The 27,766-nt window shown below is 42.1% G+C and overlaps 2 protein-coding genes across 4 annotated transcripts in view; one reads left to right on the forward strand and one right to left on the reverse strand.

Annotated features, from left to right (window-relative positions):
• nxf1 (nuclear RNA export factor 1) overlaps positions 1-13,627 on the forward strand; it is a 29,686-nt gene extending 16,059 nt beyond the window's left edge. Inside the window, exons 11-21 of one of the 2 annotated variants that reach the window (XR_001319250.2) lie at positions 3,147-3,183; positions 3,329-3,400; positions 3,507-3,562; positions 4,818-4,925; positions 12,082-12,140; positions 12,312-12,427; positions 12,513-12,555; positions 12,686-12,691; positions 12,867-13,049; positions 13,212-13,272; positions 13,449-13,621. Coding sequence is in view for 1 of the 2 variants with exons in the window: in NM_001173738.1 (NP_001167209.1) it covers positions 3,147-3,183; positions 3,329-3,400; positions 3,507-3,562; positions 4,818-4,925; positions 12,082-12,140; positions 12,312-12,427; positions 12,513-12,555; positions 12,686-12,758; positions 12,867-13,049; positions 13,212-13,272; positions 13,449-13,487 (847 nt within the window). In the remaining variant the exon portion in view is untranslated. 2 annotated transcript variants of the gene reach the window in all.
• A 443-nt stretch (positions 13,628-14,070) lies between these two features.
• LOC106563481 (peroxiredoxin-5, mitochondrial) lies at positions 14,071-26,085 on the reverse strand. 2 transcript variants are annotated; one of them, XM_014129098.2, is made up of 6 exons: positions 25,873-26,084; positions 21,441-21,575; positions 20,738-20,869; positions 15,147-15,185; positions 14,598-14,662; positions 14,071-14,473 (listed from the first exon to the last, which is right to left on the reverse strand). In XM_014129098.2, exons 1-6 carry the CDS (start codon positions 25,963-25,965, stop codon positions 14,365-14,367), a joined length of 573 nt encoding a protein of 190 aa, XP_013984573.1. In that variant the 5' UTR covers positions 25,966-26,084; the 3' UTR covers positions 14,071-14,364. The 2 variants fall into 2 exon arrangements, with proteins under 2 accessions (XP_013984573.1, XP_013984574.1); XM_014129099.2 differs by lacking the exon at positions 15,147-15,185 and having other exon boundaries at positions 25,873-26,085.
• Between the last annotated feature and the right edge of the window lie 1,681 nt (positions 26,086-27,766).

A 27,766-nucleotide genomic window follows, 5' to 3' on the forward strand; every position in this document is an offset into this window, starting at 1 on the left:
CCTCAGTTCAAATGTAAAGCCATGTTTATGATTGTTTTTATTTTAGGTGCATGCCATATGTGTCCATGTTGACATGATCACACCATGAACCTCTTCATACTATATAGATCAATATTAACCAGCCAACAAACGCACGCACAAGCATTTCACTACACTCGCATTAACATCTGCTAACCATGTGTATGTGACAAATAACATTTGATTTGATGGTTCTAGTTGAGGAAAATGGCTATCATTTCAATTATTTCTACACCCATGCCCCCTTCTAGATGCAGGTTTAACTGTCTGTCTGGGTACTCTCTTTTTGTTGTCTGTCTCAACTGATCTCATGCTTTCCCTCTGAAACTCAGCAGCTGATCTTTCCTCCATTTGTTTTCTGCAGTGAAGATGGCCCTGTGCCCCCTACAGACACCCCTGTATTAATTTTTTTAACAAAATCCTGACCATTTCAATTTCAAGAGCCACTACCTCTAGCATACATAACTTGGCATGGATAATACTGACCACAGCATTGAGAATGAGACCCGTACTTTGGGAAGAGCTTGGATTACTAAAATGGCATTGTGGAAAAGGAATCCTTCGTAGCTCAGGTGGTAGAGCATGACGCTTGTAACGCCAGGGTAGTGGGTTTGATTCCCGGGACCACCCATACGTAAAATGTATGAATGCAAGCCTGTAAGTCGCTTTGGATAAAAGCATCTACTAAATGGCATATAATGTGTGTGTATATATTAAAGATTCATATGGGAACATGGTGTTGGTACATCCTCTCATCCTCCCCTATACGGGTCGTGAAATGTGGCCAGTGAAGAGGGCTGGTTAGCCAATGACGGGTAAGATCCCACCTTTGATACCGGGACAACCTAAGACAGGCACAGTCGTGCATCTGGCCACATCATACCTACGTACGTATGCACTTTGATACGTACAGTATATGCTGAACGAAGAAGACATTGAAGTAAAGAACAAAGATTTGCGCTACAAGCCTGGGGTTGGTGCGGGAGAGAGGTTTCCAAAAAGCCAAGCAGAGTCCACAAATACAAGCTTTCTCATAATTCCCTTAAATCTAACATGCCTTCAAGGCTTGTTTGTGCCACAAGTTGGTAGACACACCTGAGAATGTAACAGCTGGAGTGAAGGAGAGGCTTTGAGAACGAGGGACACAAAGATGTATCAAGAGACCCTCAATTAGTGGGATTTCAATATATGAAGTTGATTTGCGGTTAAGGATATAACATTTAATGTTTATTCTGTGGTCATAAACACATGCAGTCACCTCAGAATGGTCACTGATAAAGTTTAGGACTCGTTTGGTCCTTCCTCAGATATCCCTCTCAACATGTTTCCCTAAAAATACAAATGTTTGTTTAATAGGGCTTGGATGCCCTATTTGTTTAACCACCCCCAAAATGTTAAAGTTGAAGAGGGGTCCAAAATTGTATTTATTTTTGGTACCAAAAATGTTGTGTAAGATATGCATTCATCAACGCTGGTTCCTCCTGTAGTGATCTATAGTGGTGCTCAGGGCCCAGCTCTTTCTGTTTCTTTTCTTTTCTATTTGTGTCTTCATCTGAAGGGGATGCTTTGCATGGTCTCCTCAAATAACACATTTTCTATTCCTTAAGGCTGGCTAACATACCACTCAATCACCCTAGTGGAATTGCATCTTCTATCAAAGCTTTTTGTGAACTCCTCTTTGCTGTTTTGGTTTGATCGAGCATGCATGTCTTGTTCTATGTTACCATAAGTTTTCCCTCTTCCCTTTCTACCTGAAACGACATGGTGTAACTTTAACCAGCCTTAATGTAATGGATTAACCCCCCCCCCGTGTATACCCATGATTCATGTCATGATTCATGTCAATCTTTCATCTCCAACAGTCTCCATCACCTCCTCTACGTCTTTAGATTCCATTTCACTGTCTCTTGGTCCTGTGACGTGTGTGTGTCTGTCAGACACCTCAAACATGCAACAATTGAGTAGTTTGACCATAATCTCACTCTTGTGGTCTCTACCAAGTACATTGGTCACACCACGGGCCCCTCCCAATCACCAGGCCACTCCCCTATGCATGTGAAAAGCACAGATTTGTCTCTTGTTGGTATGGGGCGCTCACAACCAACATTCACACCCCTACCACCCCTTCCAAGACAACGTGTGTTTCGGCGTGTAGGGGGGGACGGTGAGTATCATCACAAAGGGGTGAGTACATTGCCACAGGAAAGGGGGCCGAGGCCTACCGAGTGGCGCAGCGGTTTAAGGCACTGATCAGTGCTAGATGCGTCACTACAGATCCAGGTTCGATCCCGGTCTGTGTCGCAGCCGGCCGCGACCGGGAGACCCGTGAGGCAGCATATAATTGGCCAAGCATCGTTCGGGTTAGGGGAGGGTTTGGCCGGCTGGAATGTCCTTGTCCCATCGCGCTCTAGCGACTCCTTGTGGCTTCTGGGCGCATGCACGCTGACACGGTCGCCATGTGTACGGTGTTTCCTCCAACACGTTGGTGCAGCTGGCTTCCGGGTTAAGCGAGCAGGGTTGTGTTTCAGGGGGGACTCATGGCTCTCGACCTTCGCCTTTCCCGAGTCCGCATGGGAGTTGCAGTGATGGGACAAGACTGTAACTACCAATTGGATATCATGAAATTGGGGTAAAAAGTACACACAAAAAAACATAAATAAAGGAAGGCTGTCATCATAGATTGATTTGGTATTGGTTTATCTGTATTGTACCGTTCATATTAGTACAAGAGGATGTGTCGTAACATTGAGTACCTCTCCACTGATATGCAGAGCTGACTATGTCATGATCAGGCATGGGTGTGTTCTATTCTGAACAATCAGTTCCAACCAATATATGCAGTTATAATGACGAATCAAGTCCATGTTGGTCTTTACTGCCTAGTTCCGCCCCTCATTTCAGTTAACTGTATGGACAGGGATTATATCAACATTTGGGTGGCTATTAGAGATCCTTATCCATGGGTGAGGCTGTGAGTGCATGAGCATATATATATATATATATATATATATATATATATATATATATGCGTTTGTGGTTGAATAGTGTTTAGGGGGATGACTGTCTTTATATATAATCAGCACTAACTCCTGTCTCTTATCTTCTGTGTTTTTGTGAATGTCGGACAGCGAGGTGAGAGAGAGGTTCCCCAGGCTTCTCAAACTGGTAAGGATTCAATCAAACGCTTTTAGGATTTAAACAATTGTTTATTCAACTCGTTTTGGATATTATTATTGTATTTGTGAAGAATTTACATCTCTTCAATTAGTCATCTTTGTCTTCTCTCCTTGACCTCTCTAACTCTCACTAGGACGGTCAGGATCTCCCCCCGCCCATAGTTTTTGATGTGGAGGTGACTCCTGACGCCCTTCCACCTTGCAAGGTAATACATGCACAACATTGGTTCTCATTTAGGGGCTTTGCATGTAACCGTGTGTCAAAACAGGAGTGTGTTCTTTTAAATTCTCACCCTTCGACTGCTGTCACAGCCCAGCTACTTCTGCTCTGAAGAGATCAAGACTCCCATCGTTGGCTTCCTACAACAGTGAGTTTTATGTTGAATCCACGGACACAAATGCATACACATTACTGTACAAATACACACGTACACTACACACTGTTATAGATGCGGTAAAGAGGTCAATGGAACTCGACCAAAACAATGGAAATGCCAAGGAAACGCTTGGTGGAAAGATTACGAATGACCTCATTGCCCCCCAGCAAATTATCCTACATTTAGGCTATTGTTTATATGTGTATTTCATACTATGTTGATATAGAAATCATCGTATAATGCTTGTATGGATGTCAACCCCTATACATGTTCATGTCATCGTCACCAATCAACTGCATTACAGTTAAAGACTACTTTGAACATCGCCACTGATTTCTGTATGCTAGTGTTAGCAGTTGATGTTACTTTTCAATAGCACAGACCCCAAAGCAAATCCGGGAGAAAAATAGGTTTATTCAATGTTATGCTGAGAGGTAGATGTTCATTCACCCCTGTCCTCAGTGATTCTCTCCTCAGAACAAAGGGACAGGATGTAGTTTTATAACCCAGGCCTAGCATGTGGTTGACCAATTAGAATTCCTTGCAATAAAACTGGGCCAATGGCCAAATAACAAGTATCCTATTTCAGGCTCCATGTATAAACAATTTGGACCAATGAGAACTTGCCATGTAGCTATGAGTCCCGGACTGAAATTCCTCCCATGTCTCTGACCCATTGATCATTAATCCCTTATAACAGAAAAAACAATTTTCATTGATCGTTAGTACTATATTGACTTTTAGTACTCTATTGACCTATCGTCCTCTGCGTTGTGTATTTATCTTCAAAATATTCTTACACTAGCTATGCTACCAGCTTATACAAACAGAATTTAACATTTTAGCAGTCACTTCTAAACCCTGAAAAGGGACAACTTCTAAATGTTATGCAGTGAAAACAGCCAAATATATCCAAATCAGACTTGTAGTAACCACATTGTGGGCCTGTTACAATACATCAATCATGACGGATTTGACAAATATCCACTTTGTTAGATCAGATTTGTTAAATGTGAGCCAATCTGGTGTTCCATTAACCTCTTTACCGCATGTATGCGGAGCAAATCTCAACTAAGCCGGAACCCAAAATGCTCTGATGCACTACAAAACACCTTTGTTTTTGTTTAAAACAAAAAGGCAGCATTATTTTTTATTTTATTTAAATAAGGCACATTGACCTGCTTTGATAGTATCTATCTGTACTGATTGGAAATGTAAGTTTTTAAAGAATAACTTTTTCCCCCAGATACTACAGTGTGTATGACTCCGGAGACAGACAGCCTTTGTTAGATGCCTACCATGATGGAGCAACCTTCTCCTTGAGCATGCCCTTCACCATGCAGAACCCCTCCAGGTACCCCTTGGCTAGTTATCTGTCTCCAGCAGTATGCATAAACGGTGTAACATTAACAGTGTCAAAAAACAAGTTGGAGATGGCTGCCGTTTTACCGGCTCCTAACCAATTGTGCTATTGTGTGTGTTTTTTTTGCGGTATTTTTAACTTATTTTGTACATAATGTTTCTGGCACCGTCTCTTATGACCGAAAAGAGCTTCTGGATATCAGGACAGTGATTACTCACCTCGTACTGGACCATGATTTTTTTCTTTAACGAGTTGGACGAGAAGGGTTTACTTCAGACACCCGACAAGGCCCAAATCCACGTCATTCACATGAAGAAGAGACAGAGATATCGGGGCTGTGCCTTGTAAGAATCCGACGGCGAGTGAGTAATCCCCCTCTACCATCAGTCCAATTAGCCAACGTGCAATCATCGGGTAACAAAATGGATGAGCGCCGATCTAGACTACCCTACCAACGGGACATTAAAAACGGTAATATCTTATGGATAACCACGACATGGATAACATACAGCTGGCGGGGTTTTCGGTCCATCGGCAAGATAGAACAGCTGCCTCCGTTAACTTCTCTGGGCTAGGTGGGACATGACCGTCCCACACTATTCAACAGCCAGTGAAATAGCATGGTGCGAAATACAAAACAGCAAATATCTCATAATTTCATTTTCTCAAACAATCAACTATTTTACACCATTTTAAAGATAAGACACTCGTTAATCTAACCACATTGTCCGATTTCAAAAAGGCTTTACGGCGAAAGCATAAAATTAGATTATGTTAGGACATAAACTTCACAAGAAAATCCACACAGCCATTTTCCAAGCAAGGACATGCATCACAAAAACCAAAAGTACAGCTAAAATATTCATACATGTATGTTTTGCTCGATAAAGTTCATATTTATATCCAAAAACAGCATTTTACATTGGCGCGTAATGTTCAGAAAATGTATTCCCACCAAACCTCCGGTGAATGTGCACATCAATTTACAACAGTTATTGAAAGAATTATAGATACACTACTCCTTGACGCAACCGCTTTGTCAGATTTCAAAATAACTTTACGGAGAAAGCACATTGTTCAATATTCTCAGTACATAGCTCAGCCATCGAAGCAAGCTATACAGCTACCCGCCAAGTTCTGGCATCAACAAAACTCTGAATTATGTATTATAAATATTCTCTTACCTTTGCTGATCTTCGTCAGAATTCACTCCGAGGACTCCCACAAGAAATGTTTGTTTTGTTCGAAATACTCCATATTTATGTCCAAATACCTCCGTTCGTACGTTCAGATCACTATCCAAAGGCATAACACGCGAGCGCAGTACCAGAGACGAAAAGTCAAAATGTTCCATTACCGGTCGTAGAAACATGTGAAACGTTGTTTACAATCAATCCTTAGGGTATTTTTAACAGAAAACGTCGATTAATATTCCAACCGGACAATAGCGTATTCACTCAAGAAGAAAAAGGAGGGGCGCGCTGTCGGGCTCGCATCACCAAGCCCTTTGTCCTCAGGCAGTCCACTCATTGACTGAGCTACTATTCTCTGCCCAGTAACAGGAGAATGATGGAAAAACTTTCTGAAGGCTGTTGACAGCCAATGGAAGCCTTAGGAAGTGCAACGTGACCCCACAGACACTGTAGTTTCGATAGGGATTCAAAAGAAGAACTACAATTCTCAGATTTCCAGGTTGGATTTTTCTCAGGTTTTTGCCTGCCATATGAGTTCTGTTATACTCACAGACATCATTCAAACAGTTTTAGAAACTTCAGAGTGTTTTCTATCCAAATCTACTAATAATATGCAAATATTTGACTCTGGGCCCGAGTATTAGGCAGTTTACTCTGGGCACGCTTTTCATCCGAAATCGAAACTACTGCCCTCTATACCCTAAAAAGTTTAAGACAAGGGGTGGCGGTCTGTGTCTGTTTATAAATAACAGCTGGTGCACAAAATCTCATTTTTATATCTCAAGGTTTTGCCCGCCTGATGTAGAGTATCTCATGATAAGCTGTAAACCACACTATTTACCAAGAGAGTTTTCATCTATATTTTTCATAGCTATCTATTTACCACCACAAACCGATGCTGGCACTAAGACGGCACTCAACGAGCTGTATAAGGCCATAAGCAAACAAGAAAATGCTCATCCAGAGACGGTACACCACATCAGTCACTGGCTTCATCAATAAGTGCATTGATGACGTCGTCCCCACAGGGACTGTATGTACATACCCCAACCAGAAGCCATGGATTACAGGCAACATCTGCACTGAACTAAAGGGTAGAGCTGCCGCTTTCAAGGAGCGGGAATTTAACAAGAAATCCCACTATGCCCTCCGACGAACCATCAAACAGGCAAAGCATCAATACAGGACTAAGATTGAATCGTACTACACTGGTTCCGATGCTTGTTGGATGTGGCAGGGTTTGCAAACTATTACGGACTACCAAGGGAAGCACAGCAACGAGCTACCCAATTACACGTGCCTACAAGACAAGCTAAATAACTTCTATGCTCGTGTCGAGGCAAGCAGCACTGAAGCATGCATGAGAGCATTAGCTGTTCCAGACGACTGTGATCACGCTCTCCGTAGCCGATGTGAGTAAGACCTTTAAACATTCACAAGGCCGCAGGGCCAGACGGATTACCAGGACGTGTACTCCAAGCAGGCGCTGACCAACTGGCAAGTGTCTTCACTGACATTTTCAACCTCTCCCTGACCGAGTCTGTAATACCAACATGTTTCAAGAAGACCACCATAGTCCCTGTGCCCAAGAACACCAAGGTAACCTGCTTAAATGACTACTGACCCGTAGCATTCACGTCTGTAGCCATGAAGTGCTTGGAAAGGCTGGTCATGGCTCACATCAACACCATTATCCCAGAAACCCTAGACCCTCCCCAATTTGTATACTGCCCCAACAGATCCACAGATTATGCAATCTCTATTGCACTTCACACTGCCCTTTCTCACCTGAACAAAAGGAACACCTATGTGAGAATGCTCATTGCAGCTCAGGGTTCAACACCATAGTGCCCTCAAAGCACATCAATAAGCTAAGAACCATGGGACTAAACACCTCCCTCTGCAACTGGATCCTGGACTTCCTGATCGGCTGCCCCCAGGTGGTAAGGGTAGATGATAACACATCTGCCACGCTGATCCTCAACACAGGGGCCCCTCAGGGGTGTGTGCTCAGTCCCCTCCTGTACTCCCTGTTCACCCGTGACTGCATGGCCAAGCACGAATCCAACACCATTAAGTTTGCTGACGACACAAGGTAGGCCTGATCACCGACAACGATGAAACAGCCTATAGGGAGGAGGTTAGTGCCAGGATAAAACTCTCCCACCGTGATCAAGACAAAGGGGATGATTGTGAACTACAGAAAAAGGAGGACCAAGCACGTCCTCATTCTCATCGACGGGGCTGCAGTGGAGCAGGTTGAGATCTTCAAGTTCCTTGGTGTCCTCATCACCAACAAACTATCATGGTCCAAACACACCAAGACAGTCGTGAAGAGGGCACGACAACGCCTATTCCCCTTCAGGAGACTGAAAAGATTTGGCATGGGTCCTCAGATTCTCAAAAAGTACTACAGTTGGCACCATCAAGAGCATCCTGACTGGTTGCATCACTGCCTGGTATGGCAACTGCTTGGCCTCTGACCGCAAGGCACCACAGAGGGTAGTGTGTACGGCCCAATACTTCACTGGGGCCAAGCTTGCTGCCATCCAGGACCTGTATACCAGGCGGTGTCAGAGGAAGGCCCCAAAAAATTGCCGACGACTCCAGCCACCCTAGTCAGACTGTTCTCTCTGCTACCGCACGGCAAGCGGTACCTGAGCACCAATTCTAGGTCCAAAAGGCTTCTTAACCTCTTACATCTAGACGTTCCGCTAGCGGAACACCTGCTCCAATATCCAATGATGGGCGTGGCGCGAAATACAAATTCCTCTAAAATCCGAAAACTTCAATTTTTCAAACATATGACTATTTTACAGCATTTTAAAGACAAGACTCTCGTTAATCTAACCACACTGTCCGATTTCAAAAAGGCTTTTCAGCGAAAGCAAAACATTAGATTATGTCAGCAGAGTACCCAGCCAGAAATAATCAGACACCCATTTTTCAAGCTAGCATATAATGTCATAAAAAACAAAACCACAGCTAAATGCAGCACTAACCTTTGATGATCTTCATCAGATGACAACCCTAGGACATTATGTTATACAATGCATGCATGTTTTGTTCAATCAAGTTCATATTTATATCAAAAAACAGCTTTTTTACATTAGCATGTGACGTTCAGAACTAGCATACCCCCCGCAAACATCCGGTGAATTTACTAAATTACTCACGATAAACGTTCACAAAAAACATAACAATTATTTTAAGAATTATAGATACAGAACTCCTCTATGCACTCGATATGTCCGATTTTAAAATAGCTTTTCGGTGAAAGCACATTTTGCAATATTCTCAGTAGATAGCCCAGCCATCACGGCTAGCCATTTAGACACCGACCAAGTTTAGCCCTGACCAAACTCCGATTTACTATTGCAAAAGTTTGATTACCTTTGGTGTTCTTCGTCAGAATGCACTCCCAGGACTGCTACTTCAATAACAAATGTTGGTTTGGTTCAAAATAATCCATAGTAATGTTCAAACAGCGGCGTTTTGTTCGTGCGTTCAAGACACTATCCGAAGTGTAAATAAGGGTCACAATTCGTGACAAAAGATTTCTAAATATTCCATTACCGTACTTCGAAGCATGTCAACCGCTGTTTAAAATCCATTTTTATGCCATTTTTCTCATAAAAAAAGCGATAATATTCCGACCTGGAATCTGCGTTTAGGTAAACAGAGGAAAGAAAACAAAGCATTTGGTCGACGCGGGCACGCGCCTGAGTCTCACAGTACTGTAACCAGCCACTACCCAAACGCGCTACTTTGTTTCAACCAGAGCCTGCAAAGCCACGATTCAGCTTTTTGCCGCCTTCTGAGAGCCCATTGGAGCCGTAGGAAGTGTCACGTAACAGCAGAGATCCTTTGTTTTGGATAGAGATGGCAAAGAAGGCTGTACAGAATCTTCTCAGGTTTTGGCCTGCCAAATGAGTTCTGTTATACTCACAGACACCATTCAAACAGTTTTAGAAACTTTGGAGTGTTTTCTATCCAAAGCTAATAATTATATGCATATTCTAGTTTCTGGGCAGGAGTAATAATCAGATTAAATCGGGTACGTTTTTTATCCGGCTGTGAAAATACTGCCCCCTATCCATAACAGGTTAACAGCTTCTACCCCCAAGCCATAAGACTCCTGAACAGCAAGTCAAATGACTACCCAGGCATTTTGCTTTGTCCCAACCCCACCCCCATTTTTACGCTGCTGCTACTCTGTTTATTATCCATGCAGTCACTTGACCTCTACCTACATGTACATATTACCTTCACAAACCGGTGCCCCCCGCACATTGACTGTACCGGTAGGCCCTGTATAAAGCTGCGCTACTGTTTTATTGTTGCTCCTTAATTATTTCTTGTTCTTCTATTTATTCAGTTTATTTTAGTAAATACTATTAAATAAGTGTTAACTGCATTGTTGATTAACCTCCCTGGGCAAGTCAACAGCCAGTGGAATCGCATGGCGCGAAATACAAACACCTCATAAATGCTATAACTTCAATTACTCAAACATATGACTATTTTACACCATTTTATAGATACACTTCTCCTGAATCGAACCACGTCCGATTTCAAAAAGGCTTTACAGCGAAAGCAAAACATTAGATTATGTTAGGAGAGTACATCGACAAAAACAACCACACAGCCATTTTCCTAGCAACTAGCATGCATCACAAATACCCAAAACACAGCTAAATGCAGCACTAACCTTTGACGATCTTCATCAGATGACACTCCTAGGACATCATGTTACACAATACATGCATTTTTTGTTCGATAAAGTTCATATTTATATATAAAAACAGCATTTTACATCAGCGCGTGACGTTCAGAAAATATTTTCCCTCAAATACTGCCGGTGAAGCAGCGCCACAATTTACAAAAATATTTGTCATAAACATTGATACAAAATTAAACTGTCATTCAAAGAATTATAGATGAAAATCTCCTTTATGCAAACGCTATGAAAGATTTCAAAAAAGCTTCACGAGGAAAGCACTCTTTGCAATAATCTGAGTACTGAGCTCAGACAAATACACTAGGCTAGACAGATAGCCGCCATCTTCGAGTCATCTAAAATCATACATTGCATTAGAAATATTCCCTTACCTTTGATCATCTTCATCAGAAGGCACTTCCAGGAATCCCAGGTCCACAACAAATGTTGTTTTGTTCGGTAAAGTCCATCATTTATGTCCAAATAACTCCTTGTTGTTCTTGCGTCCAGTAAGCTACTCCAAGTATAGAAAGCGCGTGGACGATGTCGCGACGAAAAGTTAAAAAAAAGTTGTATTTACGTTCGTTCAAACATGTCAAATGTTGTAAAACATCAATCTTTAGGGCCTTCAGAACGTGAAGATTCAATAATATTTCAACCGGACGGTTCCTGTGTCTTGAAAAAGGTTTTGGAACGGGAGGGATCCATCCTCATGAACGCGCTCCAAGAAGTGATGTCACCCCCTGCCTCAACAACTTCCCCTCCTTGTCATTCAGGCTCTGTTCATCGTAGAAGCTTCAAACAACTTTGTAAAGACTGTCGACATCTAGTGGAAGCGCACAATTATTACTATGTCACCGTGTATTCAATAGTAAACGACTTGAAGAGAGCCCATGCATCCAGATTTCTCTCAGGTTTTTGCTTGCAATATGAGTTCTGTTATACTCAGACACCATTCAAACGCTTTTAGAAACTTCTGTGTTTTCTATCCAAATCTACTAATAATATGCATATCCTAGCTTCTGAGTTTGAGTAGGAGGCAGTTTAATATGGGCACATATTTTTTCCGAAATTGTCAATACTGCCCCCTAGCCCCAACAGGTTAAGGTAAGTAAGCATTTCACTAAGGTATTCGGCGCATGTGACATAACATTTGATTTGAGACACTCAGTATCGCCTATTTGTCACCTGTTTCTAAGGTAGTCAGTTGGTCACTGTCTCCCTTTGTCTCTAGGTGCAGTCTTGGAGATTACCATAAAGACAGTCGCAACCTCAAAAAGCTCAAGGATCCCAGTGAGTCTCGCGCTTCTGATTCGCTACTTGTTTTCAGAAGTGATGGTTGTCATGATGTCATCTCTTGCAAATGTAGTCTGAATAAAGTAAACCTGTTGGTAGTGAAAGTCACCATGATTGAGTTCACTCATATACACAAAGTAAATTATTTGAATACCTTTGTTCTTTCAGCCACACGATTCCGCTTACTGAAGCACACTCGTCTGAATGTGGTGGCTTTCCTGAGCGAACTGCCCAAAACGCAGCATGACACTGCATCTCTAATTGTGGACGTCAACACCTTCACCGTGAGTAGAATACATTTATAACCATCAATTCACATTTAAAGCCCATGACCATCCTTGATCTCCTGTCCCTCTCCTACTCCTGTAGAACACGTTACTGTCGTTCACGGTCACTGGAGTGTTCAAAGAAGGTATGTTTGTTGAACTTTTCTAACTTGGTTAACGTATGTAGTTTCCCTATTTTGTTGTTCTGTTTCCCACATTTTTATTCCCCAAAAAGTCATGAACCATGTATGTTGCTTTCTCCTTCTGTCACGCCAGTTGAAGGTAAATCCCGCGACTCTGTGAGAGCTTTCTGCCGGGTGTTTGTCACAGTGCCAGCTGGAGGGACAAGGTAGGCCCTACAGCTAGCCAAATCTCAGCCGGATATGTACTTTGTCTTGATCTCAATAAAAAAAATTGATACTAATGGGGGAAAAATGTATTCCTCTCGTTTCGAAAGTCTTTGCATAGTGAATGACGAGCTGTTTGTGCGCAATGCTACGACTGAGGAGATCCGCCGGGCCTTTGTGGCACCTGCCCCCACCCCATCCAGCAGTCCTGTCCCCACCCTCTCAGCCCCCCAGCAAGAGATGCTCTCTGCCTTCTCCCTCAAGTCCGGCATGAATCTTGAATGGTCCCAGAAGTAAGTGGGAAACAGTTACTTTGCATTCGATTTTAAGTGGGCTCAAGTAGTGACAAACGCTGTCCCCTATTGTCGCATTGCTTTGTTTTTTTATGTACAGGGTTTTGTGGGTGGAATGTTGTATTCATATTGGTTCTAACCTACTTTATCAATGTATATCAGGTGCCTACAGGACAATGAGTGGGATTTCAACCGAGCAGCGCAGGTCTTCACAGACCTCAAGGTAAATAACTCCTTATATTACTCTGTAAACATTCCTAGATTCAAATCTTCATCCTAGTAAAGTATCTAAGGGAGCAATGTGTGTTGCTTTAGTTGACTGAATGTTTTACCTCGAATGTTATGCACCCTTTTTAGGCTTCAGATACTAAAAACAACTTCTGCTCCGTTTCTCCCCAGGCTCATGGAAAGATCCCAGATGTTGCTTTCATAAAGTGAACAGGAATGGCTGTGAAGCTTTTTAATTGTCATTGGTCTTATTTCTGTTGATTCTTATGCAGTTACCCTCCTGGATTACAAGATAACATATACTTCATTATTTGTGTACTTATAATTAAACATGATTTAACGTGTTCAAATAGGCTTGTCATTTCATCACACCGAACATCTTCCTAATATTGAGTGGCAGCCCCCATTTTGCCCTCAGAACAGCATGGACTTTATGCTAGCCCATGTTGGCTGGATATCCTTTGGGAGGTGGACCATTCTTGATACACATGGGAAACGGAGTGTGAAAAACCCAGTATTGTTGCACCTACTACCATACCCTGTTCAAAGGCACTTCAATCTTTTGTCCTGCCCATTCTCTCTGAATGGCACACATGTCTCAGGGCTTTAAAATGATTGAACCTGTCTCCTCCGCTTCATCTACACTGAAGTGGATTTAACAGGTGAAAGCTATGATAGAGCAGGTGTTCCGCGTTACGTTGATGGCAAACCTTTTGATGAACTTACAAGGATTCAAAAGAACTGCCATGCTTTTTACTTAACAGCATATAATGTAAACGATTCAGACATGGGGTTATTGCTCTGGCAGGACATTTTATTAGGTAACAGATTTGAAAGTATACAGAAAGGATAGGATTTAAGTGCCATTCAGCTTAATTGTGCGTTTAAATTCTGCTATATTTTTAGACAATCTCCCTGAGCAGCCAGTACTGACGTCAAGTAGGACTGCCCTGCCATCATCCATAAAGTCCCCAAGCCCGGTGGAAAAAAACAGCACACCTCTTTGCAGTCTTGAGCACATCAGAATGATAGTGAGTAGTAAATAAAGTTAGACTTCTGTGGTTGGAGTGCTCTGGTCCCAATGGGCCTACACCAGCTCAGAGAGCATGTTGGAAGCCAGGCTGCAGCTGAGGCCGGTGCCGTCAGGCTCCACGTTGATCTTCTTCACAACTCCATCCTCCACCACCATAGCGTACCTGAGAGAGAAGAAATGTGACATTAATGGTTTGATGCTTTTTGCAAAGTAAAATCCAAATGTTGAGAAGTGAGTTACCCACTCTACAGTGTGTTGCAGCAACACACTAATATAGAAGACCTCACCTCTGGGAGCGCTTGTTTCCAAGCGCAGCCACAATCTGATCGTTGTCTAGCAACAGGTCCACTGCCTGTAAAGAAAATACAATGTGTGTCACATTCACACAAGAGAACTCTTAAAGATCCAAAGCAGCAGTTTTCAGCAAATCATTTCTGGGTAACAATAAAGTACCTTTCTGTGATTTTATAGTAAATTCAAAGAGCAATTCCTCAAGCAAGAATTTTGCTAGGACTGTGGTATGAGTGGGGAGGGGAAAACTAGCCATTATTGGCAGAGGTTTGGAACTCTTTCTTATTGGTCTATTAACTAATTTACAGCCTGATGGTGTCACCCATCAGGACAAAATTCCATCCCACCAAAACAAGCTGAAGTTTCAGGCAGTCTTTTACCCTGCGAATCATTACTGGGAGAAATGCAACTAAAAGAGCATTCTAATTTTCAGAATTTCATTGTTTTATATTTCCACACCGAGGTTGGAATAATACTCAGGCATATCATGTTTGACTGCACTGGGCCTTTAAATAAAAAATCAAAGCTTTGAAGGCATATCAGACCTTAGTGAATTCTCCAGTAGGATCAGCTAGCATTCGCACCTGCAAAAGACATTAACATGCAAGTATAACATCTGTGTACGCTGGTAGCACACATTTGATTAAACTAAAAAATGTATTACTTTCATACACAAGATTTCTTATTTAAACTCCTGCAACCGAGGTAAAGACAGTTTCAAGTTGGATATTCGCGCTTTCAAACCACTTGAGCCACAAACTCCAAATAAGTGTCATGTTGGGAAAAATTGCACAGGTCTTATTTTCACGATTTGGACATTAATTCGCTTTCCAAAGCTAATAAACGTGGAAATGTGAGCAGCATTTTGTATTTCTAGTTGAATTAGTTAGGGAGCGTAAACAAAGTACAAACTTTTTTACATTCGAATTGCAATAGCTCCTTGGTCATGTGACCTACTTGACTCAAACAAGGTTCAGATTGTCCACTGACTACCCTTCTATATCGCACACCCTTTAGTTTGTCCATTTATCTCAAGATTTTACATGACTTTTTTCAAAATTTAGAATTTCAATAGCTCCTTGATCATATGACCTAGTGACTTCAAACAAGGTTCAGAATGTCCGCCTGCAAGCTTAAACTTAAATTTAGAAAATTAATGTGAGATGAAAATGGACAAACTAAAGGGTGTGCCCACTGAGTGGACATTCTGAACCATGTTTGAAGTCAGTAGGGCATATGACCAAGGAGCTATTGAAATTCAAAAATGTAAATATATAATTTAAATAGTGCGAGATGTAAAATCGACAAAAAAAAAGTGTGCATTGTGTGTCTATACCATCGGGTTAGCTACAACCAGTTTTGAAAGTTTTAGGAGTAATGGTTAAAGTGTTATTGAAATTAGAAAATGTTGATTTGTCACTATGTTGACGGTCCCTAACTGCTGTTGGTGAACGTAAGGAAAACTACAGGCGAATATCCAACCTGAAACTGTCTTTACCTCGGTACTCCTGCACAGTTAAGGGCCGCGATTACATTCAATCCGAAACCGCAAACTTGGCATTTAAAGGTCATTTCCATTTGAGCTGACAACTGCAGCGTTTACCTTGAATGCGATCAGCGTGAATGTGGTAAACCTGCCTTTAAAAGACGCATCTAGAAGCGCAACTGGATGAATCCCGCCCTAACACTTAAGATGCAACATGTTCAAGAACAGGTCCTGTAAGTGACGGGGATAACACTCAAAGCCACAACCTTATGTCAGACTAGGGCTGTGGAAGTCACGAAATTTCGTCAGCCGGTGATTGTCAGGCAAATAACTGTCGGTCTCATAGTAATTAACACATTTAGCATCTCCTGGCTACCACACAGCCTACAAGCCACTGATGCAGACCTTTGGAACATCTACATCTTAAAAAGTCTAAATCCATGTAATATAGCCTACACCTTCAAAAATCCATTATTTTAGACAGGTCTAAATAAGCATTATACAAAGAAAAGGTAGTCTATTTCAGAAAAACCGAATAGCATACGAAGTTGTCCTGATCTGGCTATGCCAAACGGCAGTGGGCTACACTAGTTAATTTTATGTTATGAAGAGTACAATTGAACAAAGCTGAGTAAAATAGAAAGTGCATTTTCTCCAAACGATTTGAAGAAGTGCGCACATGCAGCTATTCTGTGTTGAGCGGTTAACAAATAAATGTACTCTATATCCTTAATTTAAAGTTATTCATGTAACTTCAGTTCTACAAACATTGGGCTATATGTTTTGATTTTTAATACATTGTAAGGCTGCATGATGCGCCTAATGATGATTTGAAAAAAGTCGCTTAAAAGGCATGAGCGCTGCTTTGTTTTTTGCGCAGGCTGTACACACTTCCTCAGTCTCTCCTTAACAATTTGTCAAGCACTTGATTATGCCTCAAATTTCACGGCTGCATTTCTTTTAGGGCTATAATGTGCCCTAAAAAAGTATTGCCTTCTACGGCCAGTGGACGTTGTGCCCTTCTCCCAGAGTGCTGCGCGCTCTGAAGCACCATTCACTCGCATGGCTCTCCATCACGTGATCGGATCTTTCTCACAGGATACACTTGAAGACAAACACGTTCGGGACGCAACTGCGCGGGTCCTTCCAATTCTGAGGTGCATATTGAAGATATTGGAAGAACTGTCCACATTTACTTTTCGTCAGCCAACAAGATGAGTAGGCCTAACGAACAGCAAAAGCATTACACTATGTCAATCTACTAACCCCCATAGTACAAAAATTGACCTATTCTGTGCGAGAAATAAATATTCCAAACCGTCTGGGACAGTTGTGGGATGCAATAGATCCCCAATTAATACAACCACTAGCATCAAAAAAATATTTTTTAAGCAATGTGGCTGACGCAACAGATCAGAACATTTAGCTTTAAATGTTGATAAACTATTAGGCTATTTCTTCACATTATAAGCACAGAAATGCGCACATGTCAGTAGGCTATAAGCACGACTGTTCCATTAGCGGGAAAACACCATTATCAAAAGTGACTGCAAATGCGATTATACATGTAATGCTATTATTATAAATGGTGCATTTTTATGGTGAAAATTATCTTCCCCAAACTTGAAACTCAAGCGCTGCTTATACACTGCTCAAAAAAATAAAGGGAACTCCAAGTCAATCACACTTCTGTGAAATCAAACTGTCCATTTAGGAAGCAACACTGATTGACAATACATTTCACATGCTGTTGTGCAAATGGAATAGACAACAGGTGGAAATTATAGGCAATTAGCAAGACACCCCCAATAAAGGAGTGGTTCTGCAGGTGGTGACCACAGACCACTTCTCAGTTCCTATGCTTCCTGGCTGATGTTTTGGTCACTTTTGAATGCTGGCGGTGCTTTCACTCTAGTGGTAGCATGAGACGGAGTCTACAACCCACACAAGTGGCTCAGGTAGTGCAGCTCATCCAGGATGTCACATCAATGCGAGCTGTGGCAAGAAGGTTTGCTGTGTCTGTCAGCGTAGTGTCCAGAGCATGGAGGCGCTACCAGGAGACAGGCCAGTACATCAGGAGACGTGGAGGAGGCCGTAGGAGGGCAACAACCCAGCAGCAGGACCGCTACCTCCGCCTTTGTGCAAGGAGGAGCAGGAGGAGCACTGCCAGAGCCCTGCAAAATGACCTCCAGCAGGCCACAAATGTGCATGTGTCTGCTCAAACGGTCAGAAACAGACTCCATGAGGGTGGTATGAGGGCCCGACGTCCACAGGTGGGGGTTGTGCTTACAGCCCAACACCGTGCAGGACGTTTGGCATTTGCCAGAGAACACCAAGATTGGCAAATTCGCCACTGGCGCCCTGTGCTCTTCACAGATGAAAGCAGGTTCACACTGAGCACATGTGACAGTCTGGAGACGCCGTGGAGAACGTTCTGCTGCCTGCAACATCCTCCAGCATGACCGGTTTGGCGGTGGGTCAGTCATGGTGTGGGGTGGCATTTCTTTGGGGGGCCGCACAGCCCTCCATGTGCTCGCCAGAGGTAGCCTGACTGCCATTAGGTACCGAGATGAGATCCTCAGACACCTTGTGAGACCATATGCTGGTGCGGTTGGCCCTGGGTTCCTCCTAATGCAAGACAATGCTAGACCTCATGTGGCTGGAGTGTGTCAGCAGTTCCTGCAAGAGGAAGGCATTGATGCTATGGACTGGCCCACCCGTTCCCCAGACCTGAATCCAATTGAGCACATCTGGGACATCATGTCTCGCTCCATCCACCAATGCCACGTTGCACCACAGACTTTCCAGGAGTTGGCGGATGCTTTAGTCCAGGTCTGGGAGGAGATCCCTCAGGAGACCATCCACCACCTCATCAGGAGCATGCCCAGGCGTTGTAGGGAGGTCATACAGGCACGTGGAGGCCACACACACTACTGAGCCTCATTTTGACTTGTTTTAAGGACATTACATCAAAGTTGGATCAGCCTGTAGTGTGGTTTTCCACTTTAATTTTGAGTGTGACTCCAAATCCAGACCTCCATGGGTTGATAAATTGGATTTCCATTGATTATTTTTGTGTGATTTTGTTGTCAGCACATTCAACTATGTAAAGAAAAAAGTATTTAATAAGATTATTTCTTTCATTCAGATCTAGGATGTGTTGTTTAAGTGTTCCCTTTATTTTTTGAGCAGTATTATGCCAGTTAGGCTCTACACCCCTTATAAAGCAGATTAATGTGCTTAATTTTAAGAAGTTATTTGGCCACTATAGTGATATACCTTATCAAAACATATAGGCCCATGGGCTAGGCTACATGAGGTGTGCGACTATAATTAGAAAAAGTCGCAAAGAAAGGCATTGTCTCGTGCCTTATGCTGGGCATCATTCACAAGTGATAGGCTAATAGTGTCAACCATCAGACTATTCTTGATTTAATCTTATCTTCACATATACAAAATAATGTGAAATTTGTTTTGATTTAGAATAGACCATTATCATGCACCCGTCTTCAAATAGGGGCAGCACTTAAATAGAGAATGGAGGACACTTTTCCCATGGTTAATTTTCATGCCAGCCAGGTAGGCTATTCTCCTGTTGTAAAGAGAAGCAATGTGCTTAATATTAGGAAAGTTGAGAAATAAATATAGTAGGCCTAACCTAAAGAAAGCTGATGGGATCCTCTTTTTAATAGAGGTCATCACTCTGTTTTCATGTGCAATTACATAGCCTATAGAAATGTTGACAACATGAGCTCATGGGCTCTCATGAAGTCTTTGATTAGATTTTCAATCACATTTGCATTGATTTCAGAGTAATTAGAGGGGCATTAGAGTGCGGAGTACCAGGCAGTTAGCAAGTTTGGTAGGCCACTAATCAGCAGCATCAGAGCTTGGAGAAGCCTAATTACCGTGACTAAACGGTCACGTGGAATTTGAAAACAGCAACAGCCCTGGGTCAGACCAACGATATAGAGATATATAAATCATTGGGTCAGACTGGTCTAGACTGAAGAGCCACACTGTCTGAAGGATCTCACAATATAATTCAACGATTTATGGTCTTGATGTAGTACATGTTTCTGTTTGGGAGATAAGATATGTCCAATGACTTAACGGGGCAATCTGCAGTTCAAACAACAAAGCAGACACACCGGTCGCCACTGTTTTTTTGGCAAACAGCTGAGGAATTGGGCTTGGGAAATGTAACCACTCAATCTCATAGACAAAGCTATGGATGCAAGGACTGACCATCTATGAGATCAAAATTATAGTTAAAGTTTCCCACCTATATACAGTGTTTGTTTACAAAGAAATGGAGTAAAACATGCTTACAATTGGGGTTCTGATAGGCTACGACAGTTGAACTAAGCTCACGAGGCATTTGTAAATTATATTCCTCAAGAATCAATAGATATCATTCATTTAAAAGTCAAAAAATGAATGTAGCAACTGCATATTGATTTCTCAGGACAGATACCTGCAACCAGATGAAAAAGTTTTCCTGTACCAAGTAAAATGCTGGACATCATAACAAAACAGAGTTTTTCAGCCATAGCCTGAGGAATACACTGCGTAGACTACATTTCAATTACTATTCAGAAGGCTGAAGGACAAGGCATCAGCTTGTCATTTTCAAACAGCATTCTGCACCTTGCCTTCTGCTCCATGTTCCTTTCCCCAGGCAGCCATAACGAATGCGTCGTTAACGGAGACGCAGGCGACCTCCTGTACACCCTTGCACTTCAGCTCTGCTGCCTGCTCCACAAAGCCTGGAAGGTGAGTCTGAGGGATACAGGAGCAAGAAAGGACGCGGGATGAGAAAAAGTGATTTCAGATGGTGCATAAGGGATGTACATGGGCTGTGTTTAGACAGGCAATCCAATTCTGATCTTTTTACCAAATCACATCAGATCTTTACACATCAAGTGCTGATCTGATTGGTCAAAAGACCAATTAGTGAAAAAAATAATTGGGCTGCCTGTCTAAACGCAGCCATGGTGACAAAAGAGTGCTAAAGACAAACGCACATCCAGGTCCATTCATTGAAACTAGGATGATCTAAATCAGGGGTAGACAACCCTGGTCCTGGAGTGCCAGGTGTGTTGAATTTAGGCAATCACTGACCTGATTAATTAGCTCAGTGTGGTGACTAGTTGGGACAAAATCCCATTCTAAATCAGGGTTTCCCAAACTCTGTCCTGAGGCCCACTACACAGCTGATTCAAATAACCTACTCATCATCAAGCTTTGATTATTTTAATCCGCTGTGTAGTACTAGAGCAAAAAACTAAATTGGGGGGGGGGTCCCCCCCAAGGACTGCGTTTGGGAAACCCTGCTCTAAAGGGACATTACCTTGGAACACCCAGGAGTGAAGGCCCCTGGCACAGCAAAGAGAACTCCCTTCTTCCCCTTGAACAGCTGGTCCATAGACACCTTATTGCCTGGCTCATTCTCCTGAACCTCCACAGCAGGAAGCTTATCCCCAACCTAGTGTGTGTGTAGAGGGGAGACGATAGTTCATCAAACACTGTTGAAGGTCAATCAAATGCTATGGAATAACATGAAAGCTGAAAATCATTTGAAAGCAAACCATGGTTTTGTTGAACATAAATTGCAACCCCTATTTAGTTAGAGATACATAATTATCCACTTGACTAATTCCGTACTCATGTTGAATTTCATGAATTTTGTGAAGAATGTATTGGACCCAGGCAGTGGTTAGGGACAGTCTGCCACCACAACAGCCTTGAAAAGTTACTACTGGAGCATGAAGACTTTGCTTAATGTTAGAGCAGAGTCCTTTCTGGGGCACTCACTGACAGCAGCTGGTTTAGCCATGCGCAAATGCGCAGTGTTGGTGCATCCACCGACTAGCCTCGTACAAACAATCCTGATCGCAGAGGTGTAACCAGACCTCACCTTCTTGAGATACACTCGCTTAGTCCAGTTCATACTCCAGTAGGAAACATGCGTTTCTCCTTGCTCCCTCAGAACAATAACAGATTGTGTGCTTTATTTCAAAGGGATGTTTTATCTATTCATTCTCATAACTACTGGAATACATTTGTCAATAATATCAGTTGGAAAAATGTTTGATTATTACCACACAAATACCTGCGTGTTAAAGTAGAGGTCTCTTTCAGAATTATCCATAACTATTACCCTGTGAATCATTACATGAAGAAACACAACAACAAGAAAATGAACACGAACTGTACTTTTTGTGTTGAGCATCAATGAACAGTTGTGCATTTATTTTGGCATGGTCTACATGTAAAGAGATTATGGCAAGATATTTGTAGATAATGATATGATAATATTCTTGATGACTTTTGTTTATTATGGGAGAAAAAGTGTGGCTCGGTATCCTTAACTACAATAAGGATAAAGAAAACTTTTACCGCCAATGGAAAAATCTCATGTTCATAAATGTCAATTCACTAATATTTTTTTTTTTAAACAATAACTTTATTTCTATAAAGGAGTTTGAGCAGTACATTAGGATCATTCTAGAAATAAGAAAGCTGTAAAAACAGTCAATTTGTGTGTCTTTTAAGATCTTGTATAATCTCTAATTTGTTATACCCCCTAGCATATAGCGTATACAATGAATGTACAAAATGTTAGGAACACCTTCCTAATATTGAGTTGCACCCCCTTTTGCCCTCAGAGCAGCCTCAATTCGTCAGTGGGCGTTCCACAGGGATGCTGGCCCATGTTGACTCCAATGCTTCCCACAGTTGTATCAAGTTGGCTGGATGTCCTTTGGGTGGTGGACCATTGTTGATACACATGGGAAACTCTTGAGTGTGAAAAACCCTGCAGCATTGCTGTTCTTGACAAATTCAAACCGGTGAGCCTGGCACCTACTACCGTTCAAAGGCACTTAAATATTTTGTCTTGCCCATTCAACTGTCTCAAGGCTCAAAAATCCTTCTTTAACCAGTCTCTTCCCCTTCATCTACACCAGGTAGATGAAGGGGAAGAAACAAAACATGCCAAGAAACAAAACATGCCAATTTGAAAAATAAGCCACTGGAGTTTTTTGAGCAAGAATTAAGATGACTTGAGTAGTAAGACATGTATAAAAGCAACAGATACCATTAATAAGAAGGGTCTAGAAGTGTCTTATATAGTGAGCTACCGAGTGGCTAAGACAGTCAAGCCCCATACTATTGCGGAGGACTTCATTCTTCCTGCTGATATGGCTGGGACAATGCTGGGGGAAAAGGCCAACAAAACTATACAGACAATGTCTCCATCAAACAACACTGTTTCACGATGCATCAGTGACATGGCAGGAGATGTTTTGAAACAATTACTGCTTCACATACAAGCCAGTGAATTCTATGCATTACAGCTGGATGAGTCAACAGACGTGGCGGGCCTGGCACAGCTCTTGGTATATGTCCATTATGTTTATGGGGGGGTCAATTAAGGAAGACATCCTCTTCTGCAAACCAGGACAGCATTTATGAAGTACTGGACAACTTTGTGACATCAAATGGACTTTGGTGGTCAAGATGTGTTGGTATCTGTACTGATGGCGCAAAAGCCATGACAGGGAGACATAGTGGAGTGGTAATGCGCGTGCAAGCAGTTGCTTCCGACGCCACTTGGGTACGCTGCAACATCCATCGAGAGGCTCTTGCTGCCAAGGGAATGCCTGACAGCTTTAAAGACGTTTTGGACACTACAGTGAAAATTGTTAACTTTGTTAAAGCAAGGCCCCTGAATGGTCGTGTATCTTCTGCAATATGCAATGATATGGGCAGTGACCATGTAACGCTTTTACAACATACAGAAGTGCGCTTGTTATCAAGGGGCAAAGTATTGACATGTTTTTTTGAATTGATAGACAAGCTTTTTTCCCCCACCATAATTTTCACTTGTCTGACTGCTTGTGGACAATGTCAAATAGCGAAGCACCTGTGTGAGTTGGGTGCGCAATTATACAGTTACTTTCCCGAAACGGATGACAAACTGGATTCGTTATCCCTTTCATGCAGTGCCTCCAGTCCATTTACCGATATCTGAACAAGAGAGCCTCATTGAAATTGCAACAAGCGGTTCTGTGAAATTTGAATTTAATCAGAAGCCACTGCCAGATTTCTAGATAGGGCTGCGCTCAGAGTTTCTTGCCTTGGCAAATCGCGCTGTTAAGACACTGATGCCCTTTGCAACCACGTACCTATGTGAGAGTCGATTCGCGGTCCTCACTAGCATGAAAACTAAATACAGGCACAGACTGTGTGGAAAATGACTTAAGACAGAGACTCTCCAATACAACCCAACATTGCAGTTATGTGCATCCTTTCAAGCACATGCACCCTTCTCATTAACCTGTGATGAGTTATTCACAATTTTCAATGAATACAGTTTTATATGTAAGATGGTTAAATAAAGAGCAAAATTATTGATTATTATTTGTGCCCTGGTCCTATAAGAGCTCTTTGTCACTTCCCACGAGCCGGATTGTTACAAAAACTCATTCTTATGTTAAATTAAAATGTATAGTTGTTTCAGTATGATATGTTGGATAAAGGAATACAGGCAGACACCAATGTCAAGTTCAATAGCCTTATTCATGCATTGTAAAAATCCCTACACGTGGAGTCCGGGGAACAGTCCGGCTAGTCGATTACCTATCAACTAGACTCCGTAACAATAGTGTGTGTGTGGCAGGCTTACAATGACGGAAAAAAACAAAATTTTAGAGTGCGCTGACCCTGGTGCTAGAGGGGTTACGCAGCTGGAGGTTGAATGTTTGAAGGGGTACGGGACAGTGGCGGTTCTAGACCATTTCAACTGGGGGGGCCAAGCTGGGGCCAGTTGTACTGTTAGAGGGGCCAGTTACAGTAGACGTTATTGTTGTCATATCGTTTTCTTCAGGCATTGCAGGCATTAGCAGGCAAAAAAACATGTTCATAGTCATTAGTGTTCCGCGTTGCCACTGTCTAATAACGGATGTAAAAAAAGAACGATAGCAAAAATGTGTTATGTAAAATGATTTCATACTCCACATTTAGGGGGGCTATAAAAATAACGGGACTATAAAAAGTTTGGGAACCACTGATCTACACTGATTGAAGTGGATTTAACAGGTGACATCAATAAGATATCATAGCTTTCTACTGGATTCACAAGTCTATGTAATGGAAAGCGCATGTGTTCCTAATGTTTTGTACACTCCGTGTTTGTTTTTCTTGTTCGTAGACTTATTGTATTTCGTGCAATACAGGTTTTTCAAAAACCCATCCTGATCTCGCGAGCATACATTACATTTTGCTACATGGATAGCGAAAAAGAATGGTCAATTCGCGAGATGAGGATGTTTCTTCCGAGGCTATCCACCTACAGCCACAAATAATAAATAAATATGTGGATGTAGGAAAATCTATGGATAGGGGTCTAAGGCGGTAACTGTATTTGATAGAAAACGTATTTCATGTTGTAAATCCTTTATGTATGTATACTTCCTTCATGCGTCAGATCTGATTCCCTACAAATGAAGTGGACAAACCTTCAGAATCCGATTATCTAATCTTGCCGACTATAAAAAGCAGACTTCGCTTGAATGCAACGGCCAACCACATTCATGTTTTTACCCCCATCAGGACAAATGCCTAGTTGCATCATGGACTCGAGAATGGCGGCTGTATGAGGCATGGACTCGAGAATAAGTATAATAAGCACGTTTTACAAACCTCAAAATTGTCTACAGTCAAGGTCAACAAGGATCGTTATTTTTAGATTTAAAATGTTTGTTGTCAGCATTTCTTACCTTGATAGGCATGTTGACAATGATCGTGATATGTAGTGGTCTGATGCACTGGACAAAACCGGTCCCTTTGAGAATCGCTGAGCCGGAAATCATTGGCCTATGTTGAGGCGAGCCCCTTTGACGCCGTTCATTGGTAGCAGAGGACGTTCAGTGCGGATGTCACAAAAAATGGTTTACACAACTGTTACCCCACCCCCGCCCCAAGTGTCCGTTTGAAACGGGATTTACAATCCAGAAAATACCAGTTTACTGTAATACTTATTTTGTAAACTCTAACACAGTTACCGCCTTAGGGGTAACTGGTGGCAGCTTAGGCCGCAAACATTTTTTGGCCTCCCATGAGAATTTATTTTCACCAAAAATGTGCCAATCAGCATTGAGCTAAATTGTACGAGCTAAACTGTGAATGGTCCTGGCCACCAAAAACAAGTGTCAAGGGAAGCCAGCTTTGGTTTTGACATCACTCCTATCAAATCGCAGTGAGAGCATAAATCACTGACAGAAACAGCTTGAATTGTAACCTCTCGTTGTGTTGTTTTCCTCCTGTGGCTAGTAACTAGCTAGCTATTTTAATTGTACCTTTATTTAACTAGGCAAGTCCATTAAGAACAAATTCTTACTTACAATGAAGGCCTACCAGAAGGCAAAAGGCCTCCTGAGGGGACTAATATAAAATAACAATATAGGACAAAACACACATCACGACAAGAGAGACACCAAAAGTTTACCCTTTCCTAAATTATCCATGGAATACTGACCAATGATTATAACTGCGATTCTGATCCAACCATTAATTCATACGATGTTGTGCCCCTGGCCTGAGAGGATGGAAGTTCAATATGTAGATACGTAGAAGGCTGATGTTAACTAGCTAACCTTGCCCATTAATGGAAGTTAGGCTAGCGAGCAAGCATTTTAGCCAGGTAGCCTAGGACAACAAAAACTAAAAGTGTGTACTGTATGACAGGGTGATAGACCGTTTCATCAACATGAAAAAAAGGAGGATGTCCTTGGTGTTTCTATACAAGTGGGTGAGTTAATATATTTTCTACATGAAGGAACACGCACGCAGAAATCAGAACCATAGACAGCCATGTCATATTTAGCTTACGTTGATTGGACTAAATCGTTTTGGTATCTTTTAGTTGTCACTGTATTAGACTAAGCAGAGGTGATTTGATGATGTTGAAATGTTGAAGCTAAAATGGTATTCTTATTGTCTTTTTATTGTCTCAGCCTTTAGGCCTATATATACTACCGTACAAAAGTTTTAGGACGCCTACTCATTCAAGGGTTTTTCTTAATTTTTACTATTTTCTACATTGTAGAACAATAGTGAAGACATCAAAACCATGAAATAACACATATGGACTCATGTAGTAACCAAAAAAGTGTTAAACAAATCAAAATATATTTGAGATTCTTCAAATAGCCACCCTTTGCCTTGACAGCTTTGCACACTCTTGGCATTCTCTCAACCAGCTTCACCTGGAATGCTTTTCCAACAGTCTTGAAGGAGTTCCCCCCTATGCTGAGCACTTGTTGGCTGCTTTTCCTTCACTCTGCGGTCCAAACCATCTTAATTTGTTTGAAGTTGGGGGATTGTGGAGGCCAGGTCATCTGATGCAGCACTCCCATCACTCTCCTTCTTGATAAAATAGCCCTTACACAGCCTGGAGGTGTGTTGGGTCATTGTCCTGTTGAAAAACTACTGATAGTCCCACTAAGCCCGAACCAGATGGGAGGGCGTATCGCTGCAGAATGCTGTGGTAGCCATGCTGGTTAAGTGTGCCTTGAATTCTAAATAAATCACAGATAGTGTCAACAGCAAAGCACCCCCACATCATAACACCTCCTCCTCCATGCTTTACGGTGGGAAATACACATGCAGCGA

The sequence above is a fragment of the Salmo salar genome, chromosome ssa11 (assembly GCF_905237065.1).
Source record: "Salmo salar chromosome ssa11, Ssal_v3.1, whole genome shotgun sequence".
NCBI lineage: Eukaryota > Metazoa > Chordata > Actinopteri > Salmoniformes > Salmonidae > Salmo > Salmo salar.

Bases quoted from the DNA above. Each gene is read 5' to 3' on its own strand.
- LOC106563481 (XM_014129098.2), bottom strand. From the start codon at position 25,965: ATGATTTCCGGCTCAGCGATTCTCAAAGGGACCGGTTTTGTCCAGTGC. The intron at 20,870-21,440 runs GTAATGTCCCTT...TGTATCCCTCAG, and splicing joins TCACTCCTGGGTGTTCCAAG to ACTCACCTTCCAGGCTTTGT. The intron at 14,474-14,597 runs GTGAGGTCTTCT...CTTCTCTCTCAG, and splicing joins GGAAACAAGCGCTCCCAGAG to GTACGCTATGGTGGTGGAGG.